This window comes from Cryptotermes secundus, unplaced genomic scaffold (genome assembly GCF_002891405.2).
Source record: "Cryptotermes secundus unplaced genomic scaffold, Csec_1.0 scaffold375, whole genome shotgun sequence".
Classification (NCBI taxonomy): domain Eukaryota; kingdom Metazoa; phylum Arthropoda; class Insecta; order Blattodea; family Kalotermitidae; genus Cryptotermes; species Cryptotermes secundus.
In genome coordinates this window covers 1,311,641-1,339,386 of record NW_019731222.1, presented here as the reverse complement: position 1 = coordinate 1,339,386, position 27,746 = coordinate 1,311,641, and the positions used below count along the sequence as shown (strand labels likewise).

The 27,746-nt window shown below is 39.8% G+C and overlaps 1 protein-coding gene across 5 annotated transcripts; it reads left to right on the top strand.

Moving 5' to 3' along the window:
* The first annotated feature begins 2,298 nt into the window (after positions 1–2,298).
* LOC111866483 (ribosomal RNA processing protein 1 homolog A) lies at positions 2,299–26,411 on the top strand. Of its 5 annotated transcripts, XM_023855459.2 has the most exons (9): positions 2,301–2,679; positions 2,796–2,875; positions 8,136–8,279; positions 8,828–9,199; positions 12,764–13,011; positions 13,512–14,214; positions 17,259–17,334; positions 21,365–21,524; positions 23,939–26,411. In XM_023855459.2, the coding sequence occupies exons 1-8, from the start codon at positions 2,511–2,513 to the stop codon at positions 21,517–21,519; spliced, it is 1,947 nt and encodes a 648-aa protein (XP_023711227.1). In that variant the 5' UTR covers positions 2,301–2,510; the 3' UTR covers positions 21,520–21,524; positions 23,939–26,411. The 5 variants fall into 5 exon arrangements, 4 of the variants coding, with proteins under 4 accessions (XP_023711228.1, XP_033608165.1, XP_023711227.1 ...); XR_002843157.2 differs by lacking the exon at positions 23,939–26,411 and having other exon boundaries at positions 17,263–17,334; positions 21,365–21,422; XM_023855458.2 differs by lacking the exon at positions 23,939–26,411 and having other exon boundaries at positions 2,302–2,679; positions 21,365–21,644.
* Positions 26,412–27,746: the final 1,335 nt, after the last annotated feature.

Below are 27,746 nucleotides of genomic sequence, written 5' to 3'. Positions count from 1 at the left end.
TTGTGTGTAGTTTATGATTAGCATGCCAACAGAGTAACAGTTTATGTGCAACAACATACGCTTCTGACGATGGTCCTTGTTAGACTGAAACATGTCATATAGTAGTGAAAGGACATGATATAGGAGTGGATGAATGAAGAACCACATGGAGAGCTGCACTGAAGACTGTGTTTGTGTACATACGTCGAGTAATGACAGGCAGTACCTATTACAGCTATTCAGTACCCCCACTTAAGTGCAGTGCAATGATATAGAAGAATAATTTTGTATTCTGATATTGATGGCATTATCACCGTTATTACTAAACAGGCTGGTGTAATTACATCACTCTTGACTTAGAGAGGTGCATAGTTTGAATCTTGGGCGGGACGCCAGCTATCACCTGGACCATGTGGCTGCATCATTCAGCAGTGCAGTACACAGTAAATAAAGGTGAATGATATTTTCAAATGTACAAATTCTATAAACTGATATGGGGAAGACCGTCATGAGTGATTAATAAGTAAGGAGTCAAGGTTCAAACCATATGTCTTCCAAGTATGAATCTGTATTGTTGCTACATCAGCTTGCTTGGTACAATGTTAATGTCTAACCATTGAACCACTAATGGCATAGCAGTATTTTTCACTCATAATGTCCAGAGTCTGAATATGAAGTAGCTGCAGCTCACTATCACTGATATTCTCAGTTATGGTTATTGCTCTGATTATGTAGTACAAAATGTTGGAGTGCTATTTAACCCCTGAAGCCAGTAGTCTGAGTGTGTCCTTGCCAGGCTGTGAGGGTCTCTGCCATTTAAATACAGCTGCAGTGTACAGCTTGTAGGGGTTCAATGGAAGTTACATAACATACAGTGTTCATCCTACAGCTTCCCACATATCACAAAACCACTCAAAAAGAAGTGTCAGATGCTTCTATTAAGTCATTCTGCTGAGATTTGCATTCTTATTGTACCCAACAAACCTGCTGCCTAATACATCACAAAATTTATTCAGATTTCAGCAGATGCAGAAAATGGCTCTTTCTTGCCATTGTTGGGAGAATGTTCAAGCTTAGCTACATTTCTTAAGTATTGGACAAAACAAGACCAAACTAAAATTCCAGTCAGATGAAACTGGTAGTAGGCTTGAGCATTCTCCATGAGAGTCTTTCAGACACCATGGACAGGAGATAATGGTTTATAGTGTCAAGTTTACTTTATTTGCGAAAAAGAATTTTAAATGTGAACGTAAACTTTTTGGGGGCATGCGGTAGCATGGTTGGTTGAGGCACTATGCTACAAGCCCGGAAGGTCATGGAATCGAATCCCGATTAGGTCATTGGATTTTTTCAATTTACCTAATCCTTCCAGCTGCACTATGGCCCTGGGGGTCGACTCAGCCTCTAACAGAAATGAGTACCAGGAATATTTTTTGGGGGTAAAAGGCAGCCAGGGCGTAAGACTGACAACCTTACGCCATCTATGAGCCGACTGTCTAGAAAATGTGGGAACCTCGACATCTCACAACCCATCGGGCTTCCACGGCCTGTTACAGGGATAGGTTTATTTTTTTTTTAATACACAGGTAGCTGAAATGGGTGCATAACATCAGAGAGCATTTACAGCTGCTCCTATAAAATGGTAACTTTTATTTGTGACGTGTTAAGAAACACGCTTGTTTACAGGACGACATCCCAAACACCTAATACTGTAATTATTGTCACATATGCTCAAGCTAAACGCGTACCAAGAATCTGTCCTGTTTCGTATAGGTTAACGGAAGAACATTCAGTGCTGCCAGCCGAAGCTCTCTCAATGTAACCAACAAACGAAATATATTCAATTTCTTAGTGTAGTTATTATGTTGTCCACGCTATGTATGGAGGATCTATGAGAAAGTAATGTTCGCGAAGAAACTGCATCTCTTGATATAGTCAGATTTATTTGTTCTCATCCCCTTAAAGAGCAGAAAAAATGGTTTTCGGAATACCGTCTGTGAATATGAATCCGCATCTTACTCTCGCCTGAACAGTTTGGACTTTTGTGATCGTTGTGAGATGTAATACGATTCATTCCGTCATAGGCTATCATAGGCGTCATAAATTGGTGTTCAGTATATGCCAACATTATAGTTCCAAAAAGTGGCGGAGTCATAGTGGTCTCCAAAACAAAACTGCCATTTCCTCAAAAACAAATTTGATTCCATTTCAGTAGCGTATGGAAGTATGGAAGCTAACTGTTTACATGAAATTGTGTCTGTGGTATCTTCTGGAAAATAACGGTACGCGCCGTAGGGGCCCAAACGTGACATGCCGATTTTCTTACAACCAGCTTTAGCGGTGGGACGGATTACGTTGTTCGGTAATAGTAACCGACAATAGTTACAATGTCTATGCGCCGATTTTGTAGTACGAAACAGAGAATGGCTAATTCCTGCATGAGTTCTCTTCATGCACAGGGATAACATCCGTATGATCCGTATTGTCAGTTGGCAATTCTGATATGTAGTAATCGCAAGCGATCACAAACCATGGCGTTGGAAAAGGAGAATGGTTTATTAGGCGCACGTGGAAAATTTATTGTTGTAGCACAAGAAATTGCATTTGCAAAGATATTGGCAGGAAATGATAAAACTCTTCGTGAGAGAGGAGTTAGAAGACTTGGCAGGTGGCTAAATGCCCGATCTCGTGGAAAATGTGGTAAGCATGTTTGCAAATTAGCGCACCATTCTTCGAATTGTGTATATTTTATGCCAGTGGAGTGAAGCGTGATATATGTCTTTAGGAATGATTTGTTGTTGATTATTATGTTACAGATTTTACCGAAGATGACTTAATGAGGATTTGGAAGGGCCTGTTTTATTGCATGTGGATGGCAGACAAACCCCTTGTGCAGGTACTGAAAACCGATGAAAGTGGCGCAGTTTCATTGATCCTTTGCTTCAATTAAATCCTACCACATTTAACGTGAAAATTCGTAACTTAAACAAGTTGCATCTTAATTTTTGTTTAATTTTTAGCTCTATGAAATACTATGATTTTTTTTTGTATACAGAGTAGTACAGTGTTATGGTGTGCACCCCATTAGTCTAGAAATTTCCTGGCTTTTATGGAACCAGTGGTTCATTACCTTGATTCTCTGAATATTTCTGATAGTGGTTGCCTTATTGTATGAATATTATCTTTGCAATTGTGTATTGTCTGAAGTATATTTGATATGCATAATGTTAAGTTTGTTGCTGTACTGTTATATATAGATGATTGGAAGTCATACTGATATTGGTTAATCTTTTACTTTTTAATATTAGTGTTGACATTAAAAGTGTACTGCCATAGTATTTAGGCTCTATCTCAGTTATTGTCACTAATATTGAAATACCAAAGGAATATAATGGTAGTCACCAGAAGATGGGATAGAGTTAACTCCTGAAACAGTGTGCATTGGCATGTCAGATATTGTATAGTGAAGGATTCCAAACATAATAGTTGTATAAAGGTTACCAATTACTACACAGCGTCATGTGCCAGAAGGCCATAAGCTTAATATTCACCGCTGCGAAAAAATATTGTGTTCATTACCTGCTTCACATTATCCTGCCATTGTATCCTGTTCCACACTAGATTAATCCAGTCTACATCTTGTTTGCTTTTAAGATGCATTTTGGTATTATCTTCTGGGTAGCCCTCATGTTTTGAAAGTAATAATCTTGTTGTTTGATTTTTTATCATTATCATTTATTTACATGTCAAAAATCCTTTACAAGGTCATAAGACTCAGGATATAGACAGTAGTCCAATATAATGAGTGTAAAGTTCTTAGAAATTTGTTACTTCTACCATTGTCCATCAGGAACTGTGGAAATAGTATCCGCTATACACACCATCATATGTCATGTATGTTCCCTAATGGCGGATGCAGATCCAGGTTGAAAGGAATGGGCACAAATTGTGGTATAAGGCTGATGTCATTGTTACTTTGTTAGATGCACATTTACAGATGTGGAACGCCATGAGATTCACAGCCTTAAAAGGGGCTGATGCTGTGTCTCAAATAGGGTTATCAAAAATTAAAAGAAAAACTATACATTTCTATATTATCACCTTCCATAAAATTGCTGTTAAAATTTTTCTTTCAGCTATTCTAATGAAAACAGTGTTCTGTTTCTTGAAGTAAAATTATCCATTTTTAAAGGAAACATTAAAAAATACTTTAGCAAATTTTTATTAATATTTATTGACCACCAATTATGTTTCTATTTCATAATAGAATGTCCACATAGCAGCCTTTCACTTAGTAAGCTGTGCCCCACACTGCCTCGCTTACAGCCATGGCCACTCCTCTGTGTTCTCTAGTGGTTGCAATGTTGAGGGAAAAATAAAAGGGACTTGCTAGTTATAATCAGAATTTTAATGGTGGAGTGTAGATTTCATTATGGAAACTCGACTGGGTAGTGATTAAGTGAAGTTAACATATTTGCATTGGGTAGAAGTATTCACTGTCTCTTTGCTTCCACTGGCTTTTTGAGTGGCTTGCTCTTTGGTCCTGAAGATGGAGGCTGTATGTACCTCCAAAATGTTGGGCTTTCTCCAAACTACACAGTGCTACAACCCGGAAGGCCTAGTCATTATGTTATGTTTGTTTGATCCAGAATGCATAAATAAAAAAAATGTTGGTACAAGATTGGCAATAGGTGTTATAACAGTGTCACATATAAAGGGAGTGTGCGTGACTTATAGATCAGTTTTGGATTGGATGATTAGATTTATTGATACCTTATACACACAGCTTGGAACTACAGGCAATTACAGTGCTATCACTATTTTCACACTTTTCAGTTCACCAATACACACACTAGTGTCCTCAATCTATTACACTCTCCACTAGTCATATCCTGGCAGTGGATTCATAATAGTCTCACTGTAGAATTACTGGGTTCTTGGACTTTTTCCATCATCCAGAATTCTAGGTAATAGAGGACAGGACATTTCAGAAACTGGATCTGTTTCCATCTTCAGGTGATAAGGGAAGACACCTACTCAGTTGGGCCCCTTTGAAAGAGCTAATCTCGATCACTGGACAGCTCCTGTCAGATTTACCCAGCTATTTCAACAAATAGGCTAGTTCAGTGGGAGACAACAAGATACCATAAAATAAAAATTGTGATAGAATATGCACATGTGTGGAACTAGGATAGAAAAGGAGGTAGAAATTTGTGTTAGAAACCTAACTGACAAGAACGAAGTGCATGAGCACCAGTGTGAAGAAATGGGAAAAATTGTGAAGACATGTAATATCTACCACTAGTGCCATCTGTGGAGATCGAAACCTTATTCAGGAGGAAATTAAGAGGAGATTGAACTTGGGTAATGCTTGCTACCATTCAGTCCAGAACCTTTTGTCTTCTCGTCTGCTGGCCAAATACATAAAAATTAGAATATACAAAACTATAATTTTGCCTGTGGTTCTGTATGGGTGTGGAACTTGGTCTCTGACATTAGGGGAGGAACATAGACTGAGGGTGTTTGAGAACAGGGTGTTGAGGAGAATATTTGGACCAAAGAGAGATGAAGTGACAGGAGGTTGGAGAAGGCTACATAATAAGGAGCTTCATAACTTGTACTATTCTCCAAGTATAATTAGAATGATCAAGTCGAGGAGGATGAGGTGGGCAGGGTATGTAGCACGAATGGGGGAGACGAATGCGTATAGGTTATTGGTAGGAAAACCAGAAGGAAAGAGACCACTGGGAAGACCAAGGCATAGGTGGATGGATAATATTAAAATGGATCTTAGAGAGAGAGAGACTGGGATGATATTGATTGGATTGATCTGGCTCAGGATAGGGACCAGTGGAGGGCCCTTGTGAACACGGTAATGAACCTTTGGGTTCCATAAAATGCTGGGAAATTCTTGAGTAGCTGCAGAATTGGCAGCTTCTCCAGAAGGGCTCAGCTCCATGAGTAAGTAAGTAAGTGCCATCTGTGGTGTAACCTGAGCACTTGGTACTGGAACCTTGTGGAAACCCATGAAGAGTCTGTCACGTCATACAGATCTTCTCTGTGAGTTAGAAACCTCATTGCTGATGAGAGGTATCCAAATAGAAGAAATGTCCAAACTGGGTTGGCTGATTGGATTGGTTAAGCATGCCATATGGGCTGATTCATTATATTTCCTATACCTGCTGTTACTTTCAATTTCCGAAATCTTACTGTAACTTCGAATCACACGTGAAGTCTTCTTTGCACAGCCTAATTCCTTTCTTGCCATTATTCTCAACCACCTTTGACTGCTGACTCTCTCAATTCTCTGCTGCAACTACCAACTGCAGAACTCCACTCATTTCTAATTCTAGCTGCATGAGGTGCCTTAGGGCAGACCCACAGAAATGTCACTTCCTCCATTGTTGCGTGTTGATTCACCGCTGCAGTGATGTGTTTGCCGCACAGTTAGGTAGCAGTGAACCTGGTGTGAACCTACAGAGAACACCACATGCAACACCTGCTCTGTGGTTGCAGGACATCGCAGTATTTGTGACGTGTTCCTCTGCTGCGTTTGTACAGGCCATTATCTAGCAATGGCCGTTTCTGTGCCTCCGCAGTTTTTGCTTTGAGCAAATACGCCACAGTAGCTATTTTAAAGCTGTTCCATAAAGTATCAGTAATTAATTATTTCCTGACATGCTTTGTATTGTTCAGATCTCCCACAAAACATGTAATATATGTAGAACATTTTTTTTTATCAGAAGAGCTCCAACACCAGGTAAATTTGTTCATAGCAGAATGAACAAGAATTCGTTGACTGGTTAGATTACTTTGTGTGTAGAAAATTACAGATTGTTAGTTACTTTTCTTAACTTACTTTTTTTTTGTGACAAAGCTCATCAAATTTTCACATTTTCATTTTGTTCTTAACACTTTGCGGACCGGATGCATGATATCATGCTTTTCGCCTTTAAACATGATGGACCGATCGCATGATATCATGCTTTTAGGACACGTTAGGTTGTAACACACTATACCTTGCTCTGGCGCTATGCAACTGCAATGAATACTGCATAATAAATCTTCAGAATGTATGCTAGATATTCAGTAACTTGACCTGGCTGGCTAGGGTCCCTACTCCAAAAGAAAATAAACTTTGCCCCTTCCAGCTGTTTATGTACCAGGCAGGAAGTTAGTAGAGGGGAATATGTTTCAAGGACAAAAACGGTTGAAGGCAAAGCGATCTCTCTGACTTCTGGGATGAGCTATCTGACTGCCTTGTGTAGGAGTAGTGATTAGTGACCCAGACAGTGAAGTGACAGGGGGTCAACAAATAATTGCTACAGATATTAAAAGTGAAAGTTGCCTTGTGGCTTATAAATTTTGCCATTTTCAATTCATTTTTGGTTTACAAAAATCTAAACCCTGATTCGAAATTGAAATACAAAGCATTTCTGGTGAATGTGGCAAAGGCCTGGGCTACAGACCAGATGGTGGCGGCAGAATGAGAGTCAGCCAGACTTAGGGCGACCTAGCCCATCAACTCCCACCCTACGCAGGCCTCATGTGGACACCCCTGGGCGACTCTTGGGTGATATGTGGAAACATACCCATGTGAAAATTGTGAAGAGTGAACATTCCAGGGGGAAGCATCCTAGGTAATGCCGTGTTTGCACAGTTTAGAAAAAAAGGAGTATGTCTACATTGCAAGTTCTGTGTAATGCCACTTCACAAAGGGGAATGTTTCCAGAAATATCACACTCTCAAGCACTTCTAGGAGCATTGGTGAGTATTCTCCAAAAATTTTAGTTCATAAAATTAATTAGGAGATTTTATATTAATTTTTAAAGTGAACAGTGCACAAGTTAGGGGAGTAGGTATAAAAATGCCGGTCCTCAGGGTGATTTAAATACTTAAATCTCCAGTCCGCAAAGTGTTAAGATGACTTGCACATTTTATAAAATTATATTTATTAAATCAGCCCAATGAAATGTCATTTATTAATAAAACTTTTGTGCTTACAGTTCCTCAATTTGTTTGTCCCCACAGCTTACTGTGCTGTAATTTACACTGTACTTTTATTTTCTATCTATGTAAGTGAATTTTATACACTGCTGCAGTTCACTTTTGTGTTCTCCCATATGTGCTCCTTAATGGAAAATCTTGTGTTTTAGGAAGAGCTAGCAGAGAAAATAAGCCACCTTGTGCACTGTTTCAACAAGACAGATCTAGCAATTACTTTTATCCAGTGCTTTTACAGTACCATGGTAACGGAGTGGAATAGCATTGATCAGTTTCGTTACGATAAATTTTTGATGGTAAGCATTTTATCTTATATATTGTAGCGTGTTTAGTGTACGTTTGATATTGTGAGCTGATTTTAAATATTTGACTCTATGGGAAACAGACTTGGAGGTTACTGTCTTTTGGGATGTGAGGCCATGTAGCTTGGAAGAAGTTAGTAACATTTTGGAGGAACCCAAAATTGGAGGCAGGAGGTTCTTCTAAAACATTGGCATTGTTCTACCAGATTACATAACATCAAATCTAAGAAAACAGCAACATTGGCAGTCACTGCAATGAGATCTTCAGATCTTGGTGAAACCAACTTACCAGGCAGTCTGGATTCATGCAGTGGTCATAACATAACCTGATTAGCATTCTACAACAACGCACACTTTCTGAAACAGTGGATGAAAATAGAGAAACTTTAAATTTTGAGTTTGAATTTGAAGAGAGTTTTCATGGTTCTCTCAGTGTACATTTACAAATAAGTGGCCTTATGATGTGAGTAACTGTTATTGGAATTATTTTTAAATGCTTGTATTTGAAAATAATGATTCTTTATATTTGTTTGTTCATACAGTTTGTGCGTCGCTTCTTGCGTCAGACATTTGAGTTTTGCCGGAAATGCAACTGGAATGCTGAAGTGATTCAAGAAGTTTGCAAGGGCTTCAGTGCAACCATTTTATCTATACAACCTAGTGTGACAAGCGAACAACCGGGGAGCTTGGTTATGCATTTCTGTGATATTTACCTTCAAGAACTCTCCAAGGTTAGCCGAGGGGAACTGCCTGTTGATATGCTGACTACTTTCCTGCATCCATTCATCTGTTACCTTGCTGAACAGGAGAATGGCAGATTGAGAAATAAGGTTGAAAGTGACATATTCCATTACTTGGTGAAGCAGTCAGATGCTGGACTGGAGCTTGAAGAGATACGTAGAGCTTGGGCTCAGGTAAGATACTTGTAATTATTTGCTATGTTCAAGAACTTCAATTTATTATAACATAAAATTGTCCTGCAATTTTCAACTGTAGTGCCTCGTGTTTGGCATGTCACTTAGGAGAAGGATGAATGGATAGGTTTATAGTTCTGTAGGTACAAGTATATATGTATTTGCTGAAAGCCCAGGCACAGTGCTAGGCAATGGCTGGGTAAACATCCAGAAATGCATAGCTGATTGCTAGGCAACAGCTGCCAAAGCGGTTAGAGACATTGTTGGGAACAGTGTTTTCTGTGCAGTCTACACTAAGGCTGTACTGTCAGAGGACTTGTATATAGTGCATAAGGAAGAATTTTCAGTAACATGCTATATGTGTGGTACATACACTTGATGGAAGGCCACGCATATTCATAAGAGGCAAACTTATCTTTTTGTCAGAGAGGGTGTTGCAGAAGGTTTTGTGACCGCAAGGGTATGGTTGAAAAAAGTCTTGGATCATGAGTCTCAAGGGTCTTGACACCAAGATGAACTAATTGGTGGTAAAAACCACCAGTTGTAAAGTGACTTTGCCTTTGACTTTGACTTTGAGTTCTGGACCCTGTTAGAACAAGGAAGCTTCAGATCCAGTTGAAAAACTGACAGACTGGAGTTGTTTCAAAGCCTTGCCTCTGAACTCATATCTCCAAATACCCAAATTCACTCTTCTAGTGAAACTGATAAAGCAGCAGCCTCTGTAGCCTTGGCACATAGGATATCAACTACAAAACTAGCATTTTACACCAGAAATATGAAATACCCGGCCTAGATCGTTTATTGAAACATGAAGAAAGGCTCAGAAAATTATAGCAAGAAACCATTGATCCAGCGTGCAGAACAACAGTAAACTGGGCCACTGAAAATATCAGGAGAATGGTGTAGAAAAGAGTGCTTGAAAGATAGGAAACAAAGTTGACAGACTGAGGAGGTCCCTCATGAAGAATTATTGCGTAATTCAAAATCCTTCACAAAAGAAGGGGAGTGGACCAAAGGTACCACCTAAAATGTATAGTCCCTTAGGCCCCATAGTTTACCCAATCAGTAAAGCCAACATAATCACAGACTGCTTAGAAAAGCAGTTCAGAGCACATGACTTGTGTGACTGTAACCATAGATAACATGTTGAGGCTAAGATTGAAGCCTTGCTGGCTACCGTCTGTGAAGATATCCCTCTTAACTTCCTACCCTATGACATCTCAAAAGAAGTACTGTCCTTGAAATTAGGAAAGGCCTGTGGTTTGGTGACATTTCAAATGAATGTCTCTGGTGTCTTCCAAGAACACCTTAAATTTCAACACTAATATGTCTGGCTGCTGTGTTCTTTGATATTGAGAGAGTCTTCAACACAACATGGTACTCTGGCCTGCTGTATAAATTATCAGAATTAAAATTTTTGAAGAGTCTCATTAAGCTAATTGCTTCTTTTCTCACTAACAGAATATCTGGAGTCTTGGTAGAAGGCAAATTTTTTACACTAAGAAAAATAATGGCAGGAGTTCCTCAAGGTTCCGTCCTTGCCCCAGTATTGTGCAGTCTGTATATAAAAGATGCTCCATCACCACCTGGAAGTTATCTCTCTCTGTTCGCAGATAAAACCTGTATTTACATGATAGAGATATGTGAATGTCATGTTTTCTGCTAACTGCAACATGTCTTCAGTGCAGTGAAGTGTGAGCATTGGAACATGACTTCAGAATTTTTGTTACTGGCACATGTATTTATCAGATGTTAGAAACCTGTCTTTGGTTTCTTATTGAGGTTATTATATAGTCCTATGTATGTAATTAAAATTTTCTGTTTTGTCTAGTGTACTTGTCATGATATGATATGGGACCCTCTCCAGACTCCTGAGGGAGCAGACTGCCTCTCCACAACAGGAAAAGACCCAGCACATGAGCCCTTCAGTGCAGGAGGCAGAGCCCTTGCCCTAAGAGGACTAGGAGTATGGACTCTCTTAACTACCCTGTCTTGCAAAAGGGTTAGCAGAGCCCCCACCTGGTCTCAGATCCATGATCAAACACCTTCTGAAGCCCCAGGCCCCCTGAGACTGGGACTCTTGTCACCCCTAACCTGCCTCATCTGCTATCTTGTCCAGTTTTTCTTCTTGATGGTCAAATTACTCATCCCATCAGGAGCCATATTTTAGCCTCACCCTCAGTGGACTCTTCACCAAAGCCCCTGGGAGGTTTTTACTACCTTGTTACAGCAGCAGGAGAACAGAAGACATGGAAATAAAAAACCCTTACCAGAGCACTGATGACAGCAACCCTGCAGCCACCCCTCCTTCATGCTCCAGGGATAACAGAACCCCCCCCCACTGGTCTCAGTCAGACCTGTAACCAAATTTGGTTGAGACTGCCACTAAGGAAGGGGACCACTCTCTCCCTCCACTTCACCCCTGCTAAGACTTTTCAGTTATTCTTCCTGATGGTCACAGTGTCCTTTCTCATTGAGAGGTCCCTTTTAGCATTCCCTTCAGTGGAGGGTTGGGCCCTTGTGTCAGGTGTTGGGGCCTTGGCTTTTGCATGGTTAGAGGCATAGGTGGGTCCCTGCCACCATTATTTTTTGGAGGAGCTTTCACTCTGCTCTGAAGGGCTCGGTTATTGGGTCTTGTTCTCGTCTGCTGTTATGAGTGGCTAGACAGATCTGTCACGGGCTCTGGTGAAGATTCACAGAGGGCAAGACTGTATGAGGTCTCTTGATGGGTGTGAATAATGTGACCAGAAGAAGAAAAAGGCTGGGACAAGCAAGTGAAGAAGTAGGCCAGGAGTGGAGGCTGTTCTGTAAGAAACCGAGGCTCCAGCTGGAGCTTGGTCACAGGTTCATCTCAGGCCAGTGGTGGAGGTCAGCTCTCCCTGTCAGTGAATGACATTGGATGGCTGTAGACATCCTGCCACCAGCAGTCCAAGGGAAAAAAATCTTTCTCTGGTGCTGGAGTACGCAGGCTTTGGCTCCTCCTGCCAGCAGGAAGCAACTATCAGCTCTCAGGAGGCTTTTGTGATGGCCCCACATGGATATGACTGAAGGGTGTCTCATTATATGGTGAAGAGCCTGTATGTCAGGATGGAGAAGAAGGTTGGTGATGACGGCGACATGTGTGACCAATGGAAGAGGCCGATGAAGAAGAGGTCTTTTTAGAAGGAAACTGTAGGCTTGGCTTCAATCCATCAGGGACCAGTGGTGGGGGCTCCAACACTTCTGTCGATGATTGACGGGGCATGTGGAATATCCTGATGTCAGTAGTTGAGAGAAATTATATCACCTTTGGCTCTGCATGGATACAGCCAGTGGACATTAAGAAGACCTTAGCCTGTAGGGTTTTGTCTGTGAATAAGGTCAAAGCTTGTAAAGAACTTGAGAAACACTGGGGGTACACAGTGAACCCAGTAGAGGTCCGAGTGCATAAGAGATGACTGGAGGTTGCCAAGTCCCACCTCCATCCCAATATGATACAGTACAATGCAATGATATGGTACAGTTTATGATTTTATTAAGCCTTATATAGGTTTGTAACTCACTCTGCACTTTGTGTTTCATTAGGCTCATTCTGATGGTGGCAGGGAAGGCAGAGATCAGATTGAGGAGGATGATGACAGTGATGTGGATTCAGAAACTTCTGTTGGTGAAACTGTTGAAGATGGCCCCTTAGATCCCAGGGCTGGTCTAGTAGACGTCCAGCTCCCCCAGCTTATGTTTGATGCAGAACACATTGCAGAAGCACTACAGCAGCAAAGTCAGAGATGTGCCAGAAAGAAAAACAGGAACACCCTGAAGTCACTTGCAGAGAAGTGAGTCTGGAAGAAGGAATTTCTCCTGTATCATTATGCTGTGTGTATGATGTGTTTGTGTGTTGGGCAAGATTGTCATCTCATTATAGAAATAGTATCTGACTGTGAGCTGGGATAGCTCAGTCAGTGTAGTGACTAAGCTATGGGAAGGGTGACTGGGGAAACAAAGTTTCATACCTACCATGGGCAAGAGGTTATTCTGTTTTCTGTTACATGTACAGTGGTTATGGTCCACCCAGGCTCCTGTTCAGTACATACTGTGGCCCATATCCCCAGGGGTAAAGTGGTGGATGCAAAACCAACTACTGACCATGTGTTGTAGTTGAGAATATGTGGAGCTGTATCTTCTTTGCCCCACATTTTCAGAGTGTGGTTTGCAGTAAAACACAGACAAGAGAGAATTTTCTGCCCCTGCTGGGTATTCTATACTGGAAGCATTATTAAAATGTGGCTGACTTGTACTGTGCAGCAGATCGTATTTTCTAACTTTGCCATTTCAGATTCTGCAAGTTGGGTGCAGGCGCCTATCCACAGGCAGCAATAGAACATCTGATGAAATCAAAACCCAAGATTGAGAGATTCAGATTGACGGACAAAGATATTTACAGAGCAGCTCTGCAGTTGACAGATTATGAAAAAGATGTAGAAAGGAGAAGAGGAAAGAAGAAGAAACATGGACGAAAGAAACTTAACCAAGATGTTGCGACAGAAAATGATGCTAATACAGCGGTGACTGGTGATGCAAACAAAATGCTGATATTGGTAGCTGGGGAAAACCAAAACAATAGTACATCATCAGTTACTCCAACAGTTGAAGTCAGCAGTGACTCAGGTGTGACAGATGAATGTTTACCAAAAGAGGTAGTGCATGTTGGGGTAATGGAAAGTAACAGTGAAGATGGCCAACAAAGCAAGGAAGAAACAGAAGAGAACAGTTGTGAAAACTCGGTAGCAGCTCCAGGTATGAAGAGGAAATGCAGTTTTTTGGTGACAGAGTTAGAAAACATGGATGTGAGGCTACAGCAGTTGAAGGTGCGAAGAAGAGAATCTCCCAAGTCCCTAAAAGCGGGGAAGGATAAGAAAAATGAAAGGTCTAAAAAGAGACCAAAAGTTAGTTTGGCTGCTCAGTCTTCAGCAACAGGCACCGGAATAAGCGTAGGTGGTGAGTGGAAAGTGAGTAATGTAGCAGAGACTACGTCAAAGGTAAGCTTAAGCCATTGTGATCTTTAATTAATGTAAATGTTGTAATAATATAGTCCCATATTTTTTTAAGAGGTCTCTTCCTGTTACATTTCTAAACATTCTTTTGTGCTTTTCATCTTGTGCTAGATATAAAGCAAGTTTTTTCCATTTATCTTGTATATTCTGCTGTTTTGCTAACAGTTAAGGTAGAAATCTCCCCTTGTTTTTACTGTGACATGATGGCTCTGAACCAGAATAGTGGACTCAACAAACGTATCCATAGCTAGGCAACAGCCAGAAATCACATTTCCACAGCAATCAAAATACGCTTCTGCATCAGTAATACCAGGGTCACTGCTAGGCAGCAGTCTGCTTAACACATCATTCAACAATGGAGGGATTCTTGGAAGTGGTGTTTTCTGTGTGGTCCATGCCAAGACTATAGCCAGTTAGCCAGTCATGGATTGAAAGTCATGAGTTGCAAGTCAGAAGCTGAAGGTTGGAGTTGGCGATTACCGGTCTGCAGTCTTGAGTTACATTGTTAGATGCCATTACTGAACAGTGACTAGTGAAGACGGCAGACTGAGAAGACTGAATAGTGATCTATGGAGTACGTAAATCAGTGAGTCTGTTATAATTATTTGTAGTTACGAGTTATAACTGTTCAGTAAATCCAGTTATAAATCCAAAACCCATGTCTAGTCACCTACACATGGCAGTAGAAGTTCCCTAATTTTTAGGTGTGACATGACATTTAATGATACCAGTATCACAGTGCAGATATATGTGGTCAGAAATTACATAATGGTGAAGTACCTGCTGCATGTATGGGTGTATTAAGAGCTAAATGCTTTAGCTATGGTCTCAATTACACGTAATTCTAGGATTACAGCAGGATGCTATCCATATCCGTTCAGAACGTTGTGGAAACATAGCAGGAACCAATGAGAAACCCTAACTTTTGGTCTATGTCACATTTTACACTTACAGAAGAGTATAAATTCATGAAGTTTGATGATTCTTCATGAATTCTTATGGGGAGTATGGCTACTGAACTCCATACCACCTTCTGTCTTGATGATTTCTTCGTCATCAGTCTTAAGTTACAGAACATGTGAATATATGTTGTCTGATTTCTGATGCAAATGGAGTGTTTCTGCTTGCTGCCTGCTTCATGCTGGTGTCGTGCTTTGCTTAATATTTAATGCTGAAAAGGGAGTCAGTATGCCTCTCTGAAATGTCAGTTGACTTTAGTGGGCTACATGATGATAGTTCACAGTAACGCTTAGAGAACCTCGAGTCCAGTGGATAAGAAACTTGTTATTTGCAGATGCCAACGGTTACTTTGTTAAGTAGTGTATGTAACTGTACTGTGTAGAGCAACTTGGAATGAAATATTTTCCAAACTTTAAGTATCATGTGTACTTAACAATTTTGAATAGCAGGCGTGAGAAATTACTTAGTGTAGTACAAGATTTAAGATTTTGATGGTGGTGACTATGAAGATCACTGTCTTTCTGGAGTGTGATGCCATAAACAAACTCCTTGCCCTGTAGTCCACAAGTGAACTATACCAACTGAGCGACTGCTGCTTGTCGGAAGAGTTAGTGCCAACTTTAGCGGATAGAGGGTGTCATGTGGTCAGCGCAATAGATCCCCATGGTCATTAATCTCGGTTTTCTAGACTGGAGCCAGTATATCCTTGAAATAGCTCTTCAGTTATCTTCACAAGGCTGAATGGACCCCATTCCAGACCCACTACTTCTCAGAAAATCCGATAGCGCCGGGAATCGAACTCAGGACCTCTGGATCTGTAGCCAAGAACTCTGACCACTAGACCACAGAGGCGGTCATGTGATGCCATATAGTATGAAAAATTGTTTCAGTATCAGAGGACCACGCTGCTTCTGGCCTCAGGATAGGAGAGTAAAGGTGCACTACCCTGAAGATGAAGGCAGCATGGCATCACATCCCAAATAATCTTTATGTAATCCAGGATCAAAGTCCACTTTGATTTATTATGCATTTTCTGTGCCTTTTTGTTAAATGCACACATACTGATATGTGTGCGGATTCTGCAGATAAGTGGAATCTTAGTAATCTGACTTGAAATGCAACCAGAAAGAAATCGGCACCTCCAGAAATTACGAATTCAATCTAAATATTTTACTTCCTTGCAGTAAGAGTAAATTATTGTGAAACATGATATTATGCATTATGGACCTGTCTCTTTATGTGGCAACAGATATAATCTGGTTACCGCATTCCCCCCAGCATGGCATATAGTTGAGTTTCCATGAGTTCCATATGTTGTTTATTTGTAAAATGTACTCAGATATTTAGAATACATGATTTTACTTAAGAAAAATATAATTCTTTAATTGAAATCTGGTAATCAAGATGCTTCTGTAGTCTGAATGCACCAATGCTTTAATGAGTTAAGGTTATTGAGTTTGCCTTGGATACATACCATAATACAGTGAAATCCCAATTTGAAGTTTCTTTGGAAAACTGTGGGTTTGAACACCAGAATGACGAAAATATTAAATGGAGGAAATTTCACACTCAGGGCACGCAGTAGCATAGTTGGTTGAAGCACTGTGGTACAAGACGGAGGGTTGCGGGTTCAAGTCCCAATGAGGTCAGAGGATTTTTTTCAATTGACCTAATCCTTCTGGCCACACTATGGCCCTGGGGTCGACTCAGCCTCTTATAATGTGGGAGCCTCAACGTCTCACAACCCTATGGGCCTTCATGGCCTGTTACAGGGATAGCTTTACTTTACTTACTTTTATTCTTGATGTGGGATCATTGAAACTAAACATCAAAAGAGAGAGAATTCTGAACCATGAAACATAAAATGGGAGTTCCGCTGTATTTCTTTTGTCAGATTTTGTACTTCCATTCATTTTACTTCCTCACTGCTTGTTTATTATACTGCAAGAATTAGAAATACAAGTGACAGCTCCAGCTGGCAACTAAATGGAGGCGAGCATTTCAGTTTTACCTGCCTGGCTGGTGTTTGTGTTCTCACCATAGTCATTGTGAACTTTTCCTTGTTTCAGCCAGATATTGCAGTGAGTTCTGTGACACCAAGTGGCAAGAAAGTGAACATTGCCCTCAGCAGAAACAGTGCACAAGGTAGTGACCAAGATCACACACTTTGAAGTCACTTTACCTTTCAGAACATAGTTTTGTAATAAATTAAGTGGTTCCTGCTATCGTCAGTTAAGTTATTAAAGCATGTTTAATCTCTGAAAAGTTAATGTCTTCACTCATTTTCAGATCTTATCAACTCACTTTACTTTAATATTTGCCCAGACATTTTCACTGGACTTAAAGAAGTCTTGGAGTTTGGACAGATAAAGTTTCATTTAGCATCTCGGTGATTTTCAGGGTAGACAGCTGTCCTCTTTGCATGCATGAAAAGGCATACAGTGGAACTGAAGTAAACCCTGTTCAATGAATCCCTGGGGAATGGTTTTCCTAACAATAACTCAAGGTTTTTGTTGTTTGGGTTATGCAAAATTACATCACAAAACTGTTTATCATTTATACAAGACTTTTATATATCATTATGGTAAAATAGTTTCTTTGCTTAAGTAGCAAAAGGGACATTTCTACACTAGTAAATACAGTTGTGCCGTCTCTAATATCAAATTTATTTCTGAAATAATAATTATGAACTAGCTGTACCCGGCCACGCGTTGCTGTGGCAGATCGAGTGAATTCAAAAATTTTGTTGGATAATTAACCGCTTCATCTGCTTCCACAACAGTGTCGACGGACTTGTATGTGACTGCCTCGCAGTGAATGTTAGACTGAATGATATTGATAAGTTCGTAGACGTCTTTGTTCTTGGCCGCAAGAATAGCATGTTCACTCAGCCAATCGTGATTCTTATAATTGGTTTGAATATTGGGAAATACTTTTTCAACCAATTCAACCCATTGATTGTGTGGGAACAGTTTTTTTTTGCAGAGAGGAACCATAAATAACAGCTGTTACAGTCACAATCACATGACAACATACAATTTCTGGAAGGTTGAAAATTTCTTATGCTAGTAGCAGGTTATTTAATAAATAGGACTCCACTAAATAACAGGAAAATAGTAGACAGATTATATTGGACTTCAGCTAGGGCTAGAAAAGCCACTCGCTTTTTCTTTCTTTCTTTTTTTATTTGTTTTTCATTATTTAATGATGCTTTCAGTATCAAGTGCATATGGCATTGGTGATGGGATGAATATGGAGTATGTAAGATTTGAGGCTTTCACGGCGGTGACTATGAAGAAAGCCGTCTTCTGGGATTTGGCACCATGTATATGTGGTGTTAACCGATGATTCGGAGGAACGTATCGCCTCCATCTTCAGGGTAGAAGAAAAAATAAGAAATCTGCAAGCGAAGAGACCGTGAGAACCGGTAAAAGCAGACAGAGTGCTTTTACCGGTTCTCACGGTCTCTTCGCTTGCAGATTTCTTATTTTTTCTTCTACCCTGAAGATGGAGGCGATACGTTCCTCCGAATCGTCGGTTAACACCACATATACACGGTGCCAAATCCCAGAAGACTGCTTTCTTCGAATATGGAGTAGTTTGTGGAATGAGAATTCGCAAAGGAACCCACATGACGTGACCTGGGATCAAAACCAGGAGACAGTGGTGGAAAGAATATTCACTAAATAAGAGTTCTCTGTAACAGAGATTTAGTCTGATGAAAGTTTCTCTGAACTGTGCTTATCAGCCCTGCTGAAATGATACCGCCATCATAAAGCCTGCCAATATAAATGCACAGGACATTTGCATGACTTTTAATGTGTGCTTTAAATCCTATGAAAAGGCTTTTGTAAATTTGAGTAAAAGGTATGGGTTATCCCATGAGTCTGGAACCATAAGCAATAGCATCTTCAAGAGTGAATTGTCACTTTGTGCATTCAAATCACCCCACAAATAATTCATGCCATTCTCATGAACTGGCAAAATGGTCATGAATGTTGGATGTATTGAGCATATGCAGTATTACCCATGGTTTCAGACTTATGGGACACTCTGTATACAAGTGGGTGTCAAATTGTGTAAATATGAGGACTAGATTTGATCTGTTGCTAGTTAGTTAATTCTGAAGACAGAGACTGCGAGTTTCTCTGAAACACTGGCAGACAGATTAACTACAGTAAAGTGTTATTTTCTACAAATGGGAGCACAAATTTTGGCTAACAATTGTGAAAACTTTTCCCTTGAAATTGAAACAGATTGAGCCTCATATATTATGCAGCATTTTGTTCAAATTTTCTTCTAATCCTTGTGATGACAAACCTGTAAATCAGTAAATTTCTAAATGATATAGATAAAGGTAAAGTTGTCCCTGTTCATAGTAAGTTAATCACTATGCCATGAAGACATATGGGAGAGTGGAGGTATAGCTCCATCATTCTTGATCTTAGGATTAGATGGAGGTGAGTAGCCAGCCTCATGCCCCTGTCACTTTGCCCCAAGGGAAAGAACCTGCTTGCCCACTGCATAGGAGGCTGGGTGGTCACAGAGCTGGTGTGGATCTTATGGAGAAAAGAAAATTCTCTTTCCCCTGACAGGAATTGAACTCTGGCCATTATGATATTTTATAATTTGAAAATACTGAAAGAACTTCAGTTTTGACTGAGGTTTTTTTCAGCAGTATATTGTCTGTGGGAATCATCACATCCATAAGTGCAGTCTTGAGGAACAACATTAGTGTGTATGAGTTGTCCCTTCAATGCTTTTGGTGGATGTTGCCTTGTCACCTCTCCTTATGCATTGGAGCCATAAGTCAACAGTGAAAGGTTTGAACTGGGGAAATCCAGAAATACAGAGGATATTTGGAACAGAGAAGGAGTAAAATCTGCTGTAGTTAGAAACTGCCTACAGTGAATAATTATGTCTTCCTTGAATCAGAAATTAATGGCATTAGAAATTATAACATGTTTCAGTCCCTAAGTGCCTATATTTCCATAACTTTCAGATAACATCATCAGGTAAAAAAAAAAGGTAAGGCTATCCCTATAACAGGTTGTGAAGGCCTATAGGGTTGAGGGACGTCGAGATTCCCAAATGATCTCTAGACATTCGGCTCACAGATCATGGTAAGGTTGTGAGCCTTACATGCCAGCTGCCCTTGTCCCCCCCCCACAGGAAGATTCCTTGTACTCATTTCTGTTAGAGGAAGAGTCAACCCCAGGGCCATAGTGCAGCTGAAAGGATTAGTTAAATTGAAAAAAATCCACCACATCGGGACTTGAATGCGGACCTTCCGGTTTGTAGCATAGTGCCTCAACCAGCTACACTACCGTGTGCCCCACATCATCAGGTATGCCCTACTTTGCTACTACATTTTCAAAACAAACCCCCTTAATGTCATTTTCTGACAGTTGGTCAACCTGTGCTGCCTGCCTCCCTTCCTGTTCCTTTCTTTGTTTTCAGCCTACTTTCCTTATTTTGAAAATGTAGAAGTAGGCTTATGAGATCACCTTGCTTACTGTATGTCTTTGTATCCCCCGTAACAACCTTTGAATACCTGAACCAATCTTTATAAACTTGATATGTCTCTCTTGGACCTGAGCCTATCTCAGCAGTGTGCTTCATAAATCCCTCCCTTTAATCTGTGTGTCTGTATGTGTATCCTCCTAAGCTTTGCTAGGCAGCAGCTCAATAAACACATTCCTGGGGCAGTGAACACATGCAACCATAGAAGAATTGTAGGAGGCATCATTTTCTATGTGGTCCTAGTCCTATGAAAGGAAAGCAGGCAATTTATCTTGCTGCTAATTTTATGATTTTAATTCTCCATCTCAGTATTGTGCTTTCAGAATAGAAATAAGCTTACATTTGCATATATTAGCATTTTAGTTACAGAAATATATATAAGGGGCATAGATTTTATTTTCTTCTGAATAATTGAACCTGTGTTCTTATTTCAGAATTTAAATAGAAGATGGATGAATTGTGTAAACTGGAAAGGAATACCAGTAGTCAGGAAATAGCTTCAGTGTGCAGAGTACTGAGCATGTCAGAAATTGAAGGAAGGATTTCCAGTGTTTGAAATTAAATTATGGAGTGTGGGCTGTGTTAAAAACTGGTGATCTTAGTATGGAATTTATTTTTTGCTTATGGATTTTTTTATTGTATTTGTTACCAGGTGTTCGTGAATACCGCATGGCTGTCATACGAAGCCCAGCTATTCCATTTGATGCAGGGAAAAAACCCGGTCAAGGTGTCTTGAAATCCAATCTCACTGGCAGTCGAATTAATCCATTCTATAAACTTAACAAAAAGAAAAAATTGAACAGTTAATTTTTGTGAGTATGAAGTGGTAATTGTTTGTTGTTGTCATATATGTAATTCAATAAAAATGGCATAAAACTGTCCAAGTACAGAGCACAGAAAAATAAAGGAAGATAGAGAAATTTATAACATAATTGTGTTTACCTTTTGTTGGTCATTGGTTATTTTATTATGATGGCCAACTAATGTTTCAGTTTTCCATGTGTCACATTGTGTTGCTGGAACGTTCCCTTATTTGTGGAGCCAGCCTGCAGGACTTAACAACAGTGTAATTCACTCCACTGCTGAATACAGATCTCTTATGCTTTCGTGGTGTTATTTATAAATGTGTATTCTATGAGTCTGTTGCACCTTACACATGCATACATCTATATGCATGTGGTAGAATGCATAGAGGGTTTTACAGGCAGTTGAATGTTATTGTACCAATTGACTACTATTGTTCTTCCCTGTGGATGATCTCAAATCTGATACTGCCATTCCTTTTTGTCATCTCTAGCATGCATCTGCTTGTTTGACTGCAGTGCTTGATCTTGATACTGCTTCTCGGGGGAGTGGGTATGTTGGTCCATGGATTTGATAATTGGCCAGGCTTTGCTCAGTTACAGTGAGGTGTTGTAGTTGATAATTTTTTAAAATGGGTCTGCTCGACAACAGAGTAGGGGTTAGGAAATAGGTGACAACAGTGTAACACAGGAGGGCTTGGGAGACAGTCATGATTGCATCCCTCATCTCTGATATTCAGAATAAAACTTTTCTAATATTTGCACGAGAGAAGTGCACACAACAGGTTTATTAATTGACACATGCGATACACTTAGTACTTTTGCAGTTGAAGTTTATTTCATAGGTTATTGCATAGATTTGCAAATCTAATTTGTTTAATAATTTCAGTGAAGATTTTGGTATGATCTTAAGACTTCAGAACAGTATTTGAAAAATCTGTGAATGGCAGCTACATGATCTGAAAGGGTTTATGTGACACTGAATGTAATTTCTGTCACAAACTTACTTTAATTTTGGAATTTGGAATGAAGCGAAGGTTTTGCAGATCGAACCCAACACCACATATAGAAGATACAAGGAATCAGCCCACATGTCTCTGCTGGACCATCCTATCAGTCAACCCAGTATGGATATCTCTCCCATCTGGGCCCCTGTCATTACAGCAGAAATCAAGAGACTACAGCGACGTCAAGTGTAGTTGGTTTGGGTAACTCTTTGTTTCATATGTTGGTACCACAAGGAGTATTGCTTCTCTTCCGGTATGATTTCATTCACGATATTTCTCTGGTGCTAAGCCTCAAATTATGATATCTTCAATATTTCTTAGCTCCCACAGATGATTTTGTTGTGCTTGTATACCACAAGGAGTATTGCTTCTCTCCCGGTATGATTTCTTTCTCTGGTACTAAGCTTCAAATTATGATAGCTTCAACATATCTTAGCTCTCACAGATGGATTAAGTTGTGCTTCTTTTATGAATCCCTTCGGAAATTGGCATAGTTGTCCGGAGATAGGGGCTAGCTCTGTCTATTGGACCCAACTGAGTAGGTTTTACCTGAAGACGGGGACAGAATCCAGTTCCCAAAACGTTGTGTTTTTTAATAGAAATTAGACTGTTTTTTAGAATAGACAAGATGATGGATAATGTCCAGCGAAATATTAATTGTAACAATTTACCATCATCACAAACTTTTAGATCTTATTTACTTTAATTTACTGAATATTTCATCAACTTACTGAACTAGCTTTACTAAGTAACTACATGCTGATCCTGACTAGAGAGCCACCTGCTTGTCTCTGTGTTGAGTCTTGAAGCAAAGTTTCTCAGTCCTGTGTCGTCTATAAAGGTAAAGTTGTCCCTACACTTAACTAGTTAAAACACTATGCCATGATGTATGGTGGAGTGGATGTTTTTGATCCATGTATTCTTAACCTTTTCACTAGTTGGAGGTGAGTGGTCAGTTTCATGCCCTGGCTGCTTTGCCCCTGTGGAAAGAGCCCCTGGTACCCATTGGATAGGAGGATGTGTGGGCCCCAGAGCTGGTCTGGACGATGTGGAGAGGAGAAGAATTGTACCCCTACTGGGACTTGAACTGTGATCTGTTGGCTGTCCAGCCCGCAGCCAGCCGCTGTACCAACTGTGCTATCCCAGCTTCTGTCTTCTGTACAGCAGGATTTACTAATTCAGGACCCACGTCCAAGGTGCAACAGCAGACGACTACAGTGGCATTCCAGAAATTAATATCATATACATTTTTCTTGCTGAATGCAAAACTATTAGAATCTGTAGGTAGCATCACTGAGCAGAGTTGGCATGAGTGGTGTGTGTCAGCTGTTAGCACTTAGCTCTCTGACGAAAATTATGTTCTGTTAGGTGAAGGGACATTGCACTTCTTTGAACTGAATGTACTTTGTGTTTCAGATTCCTTAATGCCTTCACTCAGAACTTTGGAGGGGACAAAAGACCTGCCCCTGACATCTGTGACTTTCTTTGAAATTCTTTATCTGATAACGGATTGCTTTAGTATATGGATCCCCAGGCTAACTAAAACAATTGTATGACGTTTCTTCACCATGAAAATGGTACAAGTTTGATTTTTGTTTTGTGTTCCTCATGTTGAAATATTACTGGATACACAGCAAATGGAGAAACAACTTGACAGCAACACAGGCCCCTAAAAAATCATGTAAAAAAGGGTGAAAACTATGCTGCCCGGACCTCAGAGGATGGCAAATAACACCCCAAGCTACCATTTTGACAGGAGGCACGGAGACACAAACATCAGCGGTTCAAGATTTTAAATATTAAGAACGTTAATAATATATCACTAACTTAAACACCTTTTAACTTTAATAGTTAAAAATTTTTATATAATAGTTTAATCATATGTACTATGATATATGTAATAGCAGTTCCTTAGCATATTGTAATTACCTTCTGAAAATGGTCACAACTGACCGAAACATATAAAGGCACTGTATATAAATATGTACTGAGTCACACTGGATGTTGTTGTCAAATCATTTTATTATAATTACTGGATACTACTTGCACTTGTATTTTGTGTGTGGTTGCGGGATAAAGCGGTCTGCCTTTGTCATCTCTTTCTACTTCCAGCTACTGTCTTGAGTAAATCTTCACCACAAGGGCACAACTTACAAAGAGAGCAGTCAATATGTGGGTAATTAAATTTATCTTATTACATGCTTGAACTGTTAGTTACAAAGTAAACACAAAGAAATAGATACACAAAGAAGGAAAACACAAAAACAAGGCAGTTTGTATCATTTAAATAATAATAATTCAGTTCTTGATTTATTTATGTGCTGTGCTCAGCTGCTAGTGGCAAGTCAGCACAAATACAAACAGCAACAGCAGTGAGACAACACAGGAGAAAACACACAAAAAAATGAACACGTAAGGATATTTACATTTAAACATGGGCCACTAAAAGTATCTTTACATTTACAAACTGCATTTGCCTCTGAAACACATCTAGCTAAAGAACAGTGGCAAGAAGAGCACATGAACTTGGTGAAGTTAACGAATGTTCAGAGTAGGAACATGAATGCCAACTGCAAAATTTAGTGCCATTAAAGAGAGTTATTGAGAACAAAGCATCAAAATGATGATCCCTGTTATTCAGTATCAGCAAATTTAATCTTTCCTACAAGTTATAGTGATATTCCACATGTTGAAAAAAAATGTGTTGTGGCAAAGGGCTGCAAATTTTCTTTCTATGTGCTATGGAGTGTGTAATCATGAGTACAAGCAATAAAAGCATATTCTAGTTAGGTCTGACCAGAGCAAAATATAGCCTTGGTAGGCTTTCTAAGGGGGAAAAGGAAAATTTTTTCGAATTAGCCCAATTAATTTCAGTGCTTGTGAAAAAAGAAATTTGACATTTTTTTTGGTGAGGAATTTGCTGTCTTCTGTTGTTAATATACTGTACATGCTCTTGTGTGTCTATAACACGTGTCAATTTTCTATTAGAATTCATGTGCGTGAAGTTCTTTAGATGTGATAAGTAATCACATGCTTAATGCAAACACAGAAATACCTTTCAATCCATGTACCATGGAATGACCTGTTTTCATCAACAGCATTTCTCTTCTTTACTGTGGCTGTGTTAGAATACAACAATTTGCCAAACAGACTCGGTGAATAATGTTAAAGCACGTGGGCTTTGTTCATTGCCGGATCACTTTCATGCATTCTTTCTGGTTATGCTCGTTTTCTGAATTTTACTGAGTGGTAACATAATCACTCTATCTGGTCTTTTAATCAGAAATGTAAAACCTACCTTTAAACAAACACCACATTAAATCCAAAATTTAAGGTCCCTATGAGCCGACACCATGACAATCAGAATAATGAAATCTCTCTTCAAGCTAGCAAAGCCCAGAGAGATCAAGATCATGCACAACATATCACAAAGAAGTGCTGATAAGTGCTGCTGTCTGACCTGATCGTGCAACAATGAGAGATCTATTATCATGAATACCTGAAAATCTGCACCAATATATTATGGCAATAATTATGGTTTTAATTGTAAACTCTTTAAATTTGAATAACGTGTACATTACTTTAAAAATATTTTGGACATAATTTTGAACTAAATATTTTTAGTGTTTTTACTTACGGTCTGTACCGGCAATTTTGGCTTGCCGCGGGTTGCAATCTCATGTCTAGAAAGTCAGAATATGGCTATAGGGGACCTTGACACATTTGCAAACGAAAATTTTTCTTAATCACATTTTATAATTTGTGCTTCTTAATTATTCGGGCACGTGGCAGCATAGTTGGTGGAGGCTATATGCTACAAGCGGGAAAGTCGCGGGTTCGATTCCCGATGATGTCATTATAATTTTTATTTGACTTGATCCTTCCAGCTTCTCTGTGGCCCTGGGATCGACTCAGCCTTTAGCAGAAATGATTGCCGGGAATCTTCCTGGAGAGTAAAGGGAGGCCTGCGCATAAGACTAACAACCTCACTGCCTTGTATGAATAGGTTGTCTAGAACATGTGGGAGCCTCGACGTCACACAACCCTATCTAGCAATAGATTTACCTTACCTTCATAATTTTTAATTATTAAAATATTACTTTTATTCAGAAATAATTTATGCATGTGTTGCAGTATGTAGCTGTGTATGTATTTATATTTTTCTTTTCGCATCATTATTGGCACGATTGAACCAATTCTATGATTTTTGTGTGAATGATACACCTTGCCTTGTTTTGTCCGTATTTCTGTGTATGTTTTAGCTTCTTTGTCTCTTTGCTCATAATTATTTTGTAATTGACATTTGTGCTGTTGAGTAAACACGTAAATAAATTAATAATTGAATTGAAAAACTGCCTTTTGATCTTTTAAAATGATGGGACCGCTTCTGTGGTGTAGTGGTCCTGTCTACAGATCCACAGGTCCCGGTTTCGATTCCCGGCGCTACCAGATTTTCTGAGAAGAAGTGGGTCTGGAACGGGGCCCACTCAGCCTCGTGAGGATAATTTAGGAGCTATTTCAAGGAAGTAACGGCTCCGGTCTAGAAAACCGAAATTTACGGCCGTGAGGATCCGCTGCGCTGACCACGTGGCACTAATTTCGCTGACAAGCGGCGGTCGCTCGGTCGGTATAGTTCTCTTGCGGACTTCAGGCCGAGGAGTTAAAAAGATGGAATTATATCCTACACAATGCCAAAGCTCGTTACTTTTACTTTTTTTTTTCCCCCCAGTTATCTGCTGCATTAGCCATGGAAAAGACATGTTCTGTAGTAAGAACCAGACAGTCATCGAGAGAATGTGAATTTTATGCGTCAGTTTTTGTAGCTGAGGAAATGATACGACCACTTCAATGTTCACTGTCATTCATGAAATAAGAATAAGTAAGTCAGTGTGATTATTATTTTTCGAAGTATAAAATAAATACCCTTTTCTGAAAAGCGATTACAATTTTCGGGTATTTGCGCTGTTTAAAAGTGTAATAAAGATCGACCCCCCCCCCAACGTATGGTGCATTGCAATTAGGCGTATAAAAGATAAATATAAAACTTACTTCTGCGTCTCGGCACCACCGGCGCTTAGGTTGCCTGGCGTGAGGCTGTCTTAACAAGTTGGACCACGAGGTAGTGTATGCCCGGTATCCATTATGTAGGAGGCTGAGTATACAGCAGAGTCAGTCTGGACGCGTCGGTGAAGAGAAAGATTACCTGTGCTCCTGCCGGAAATTG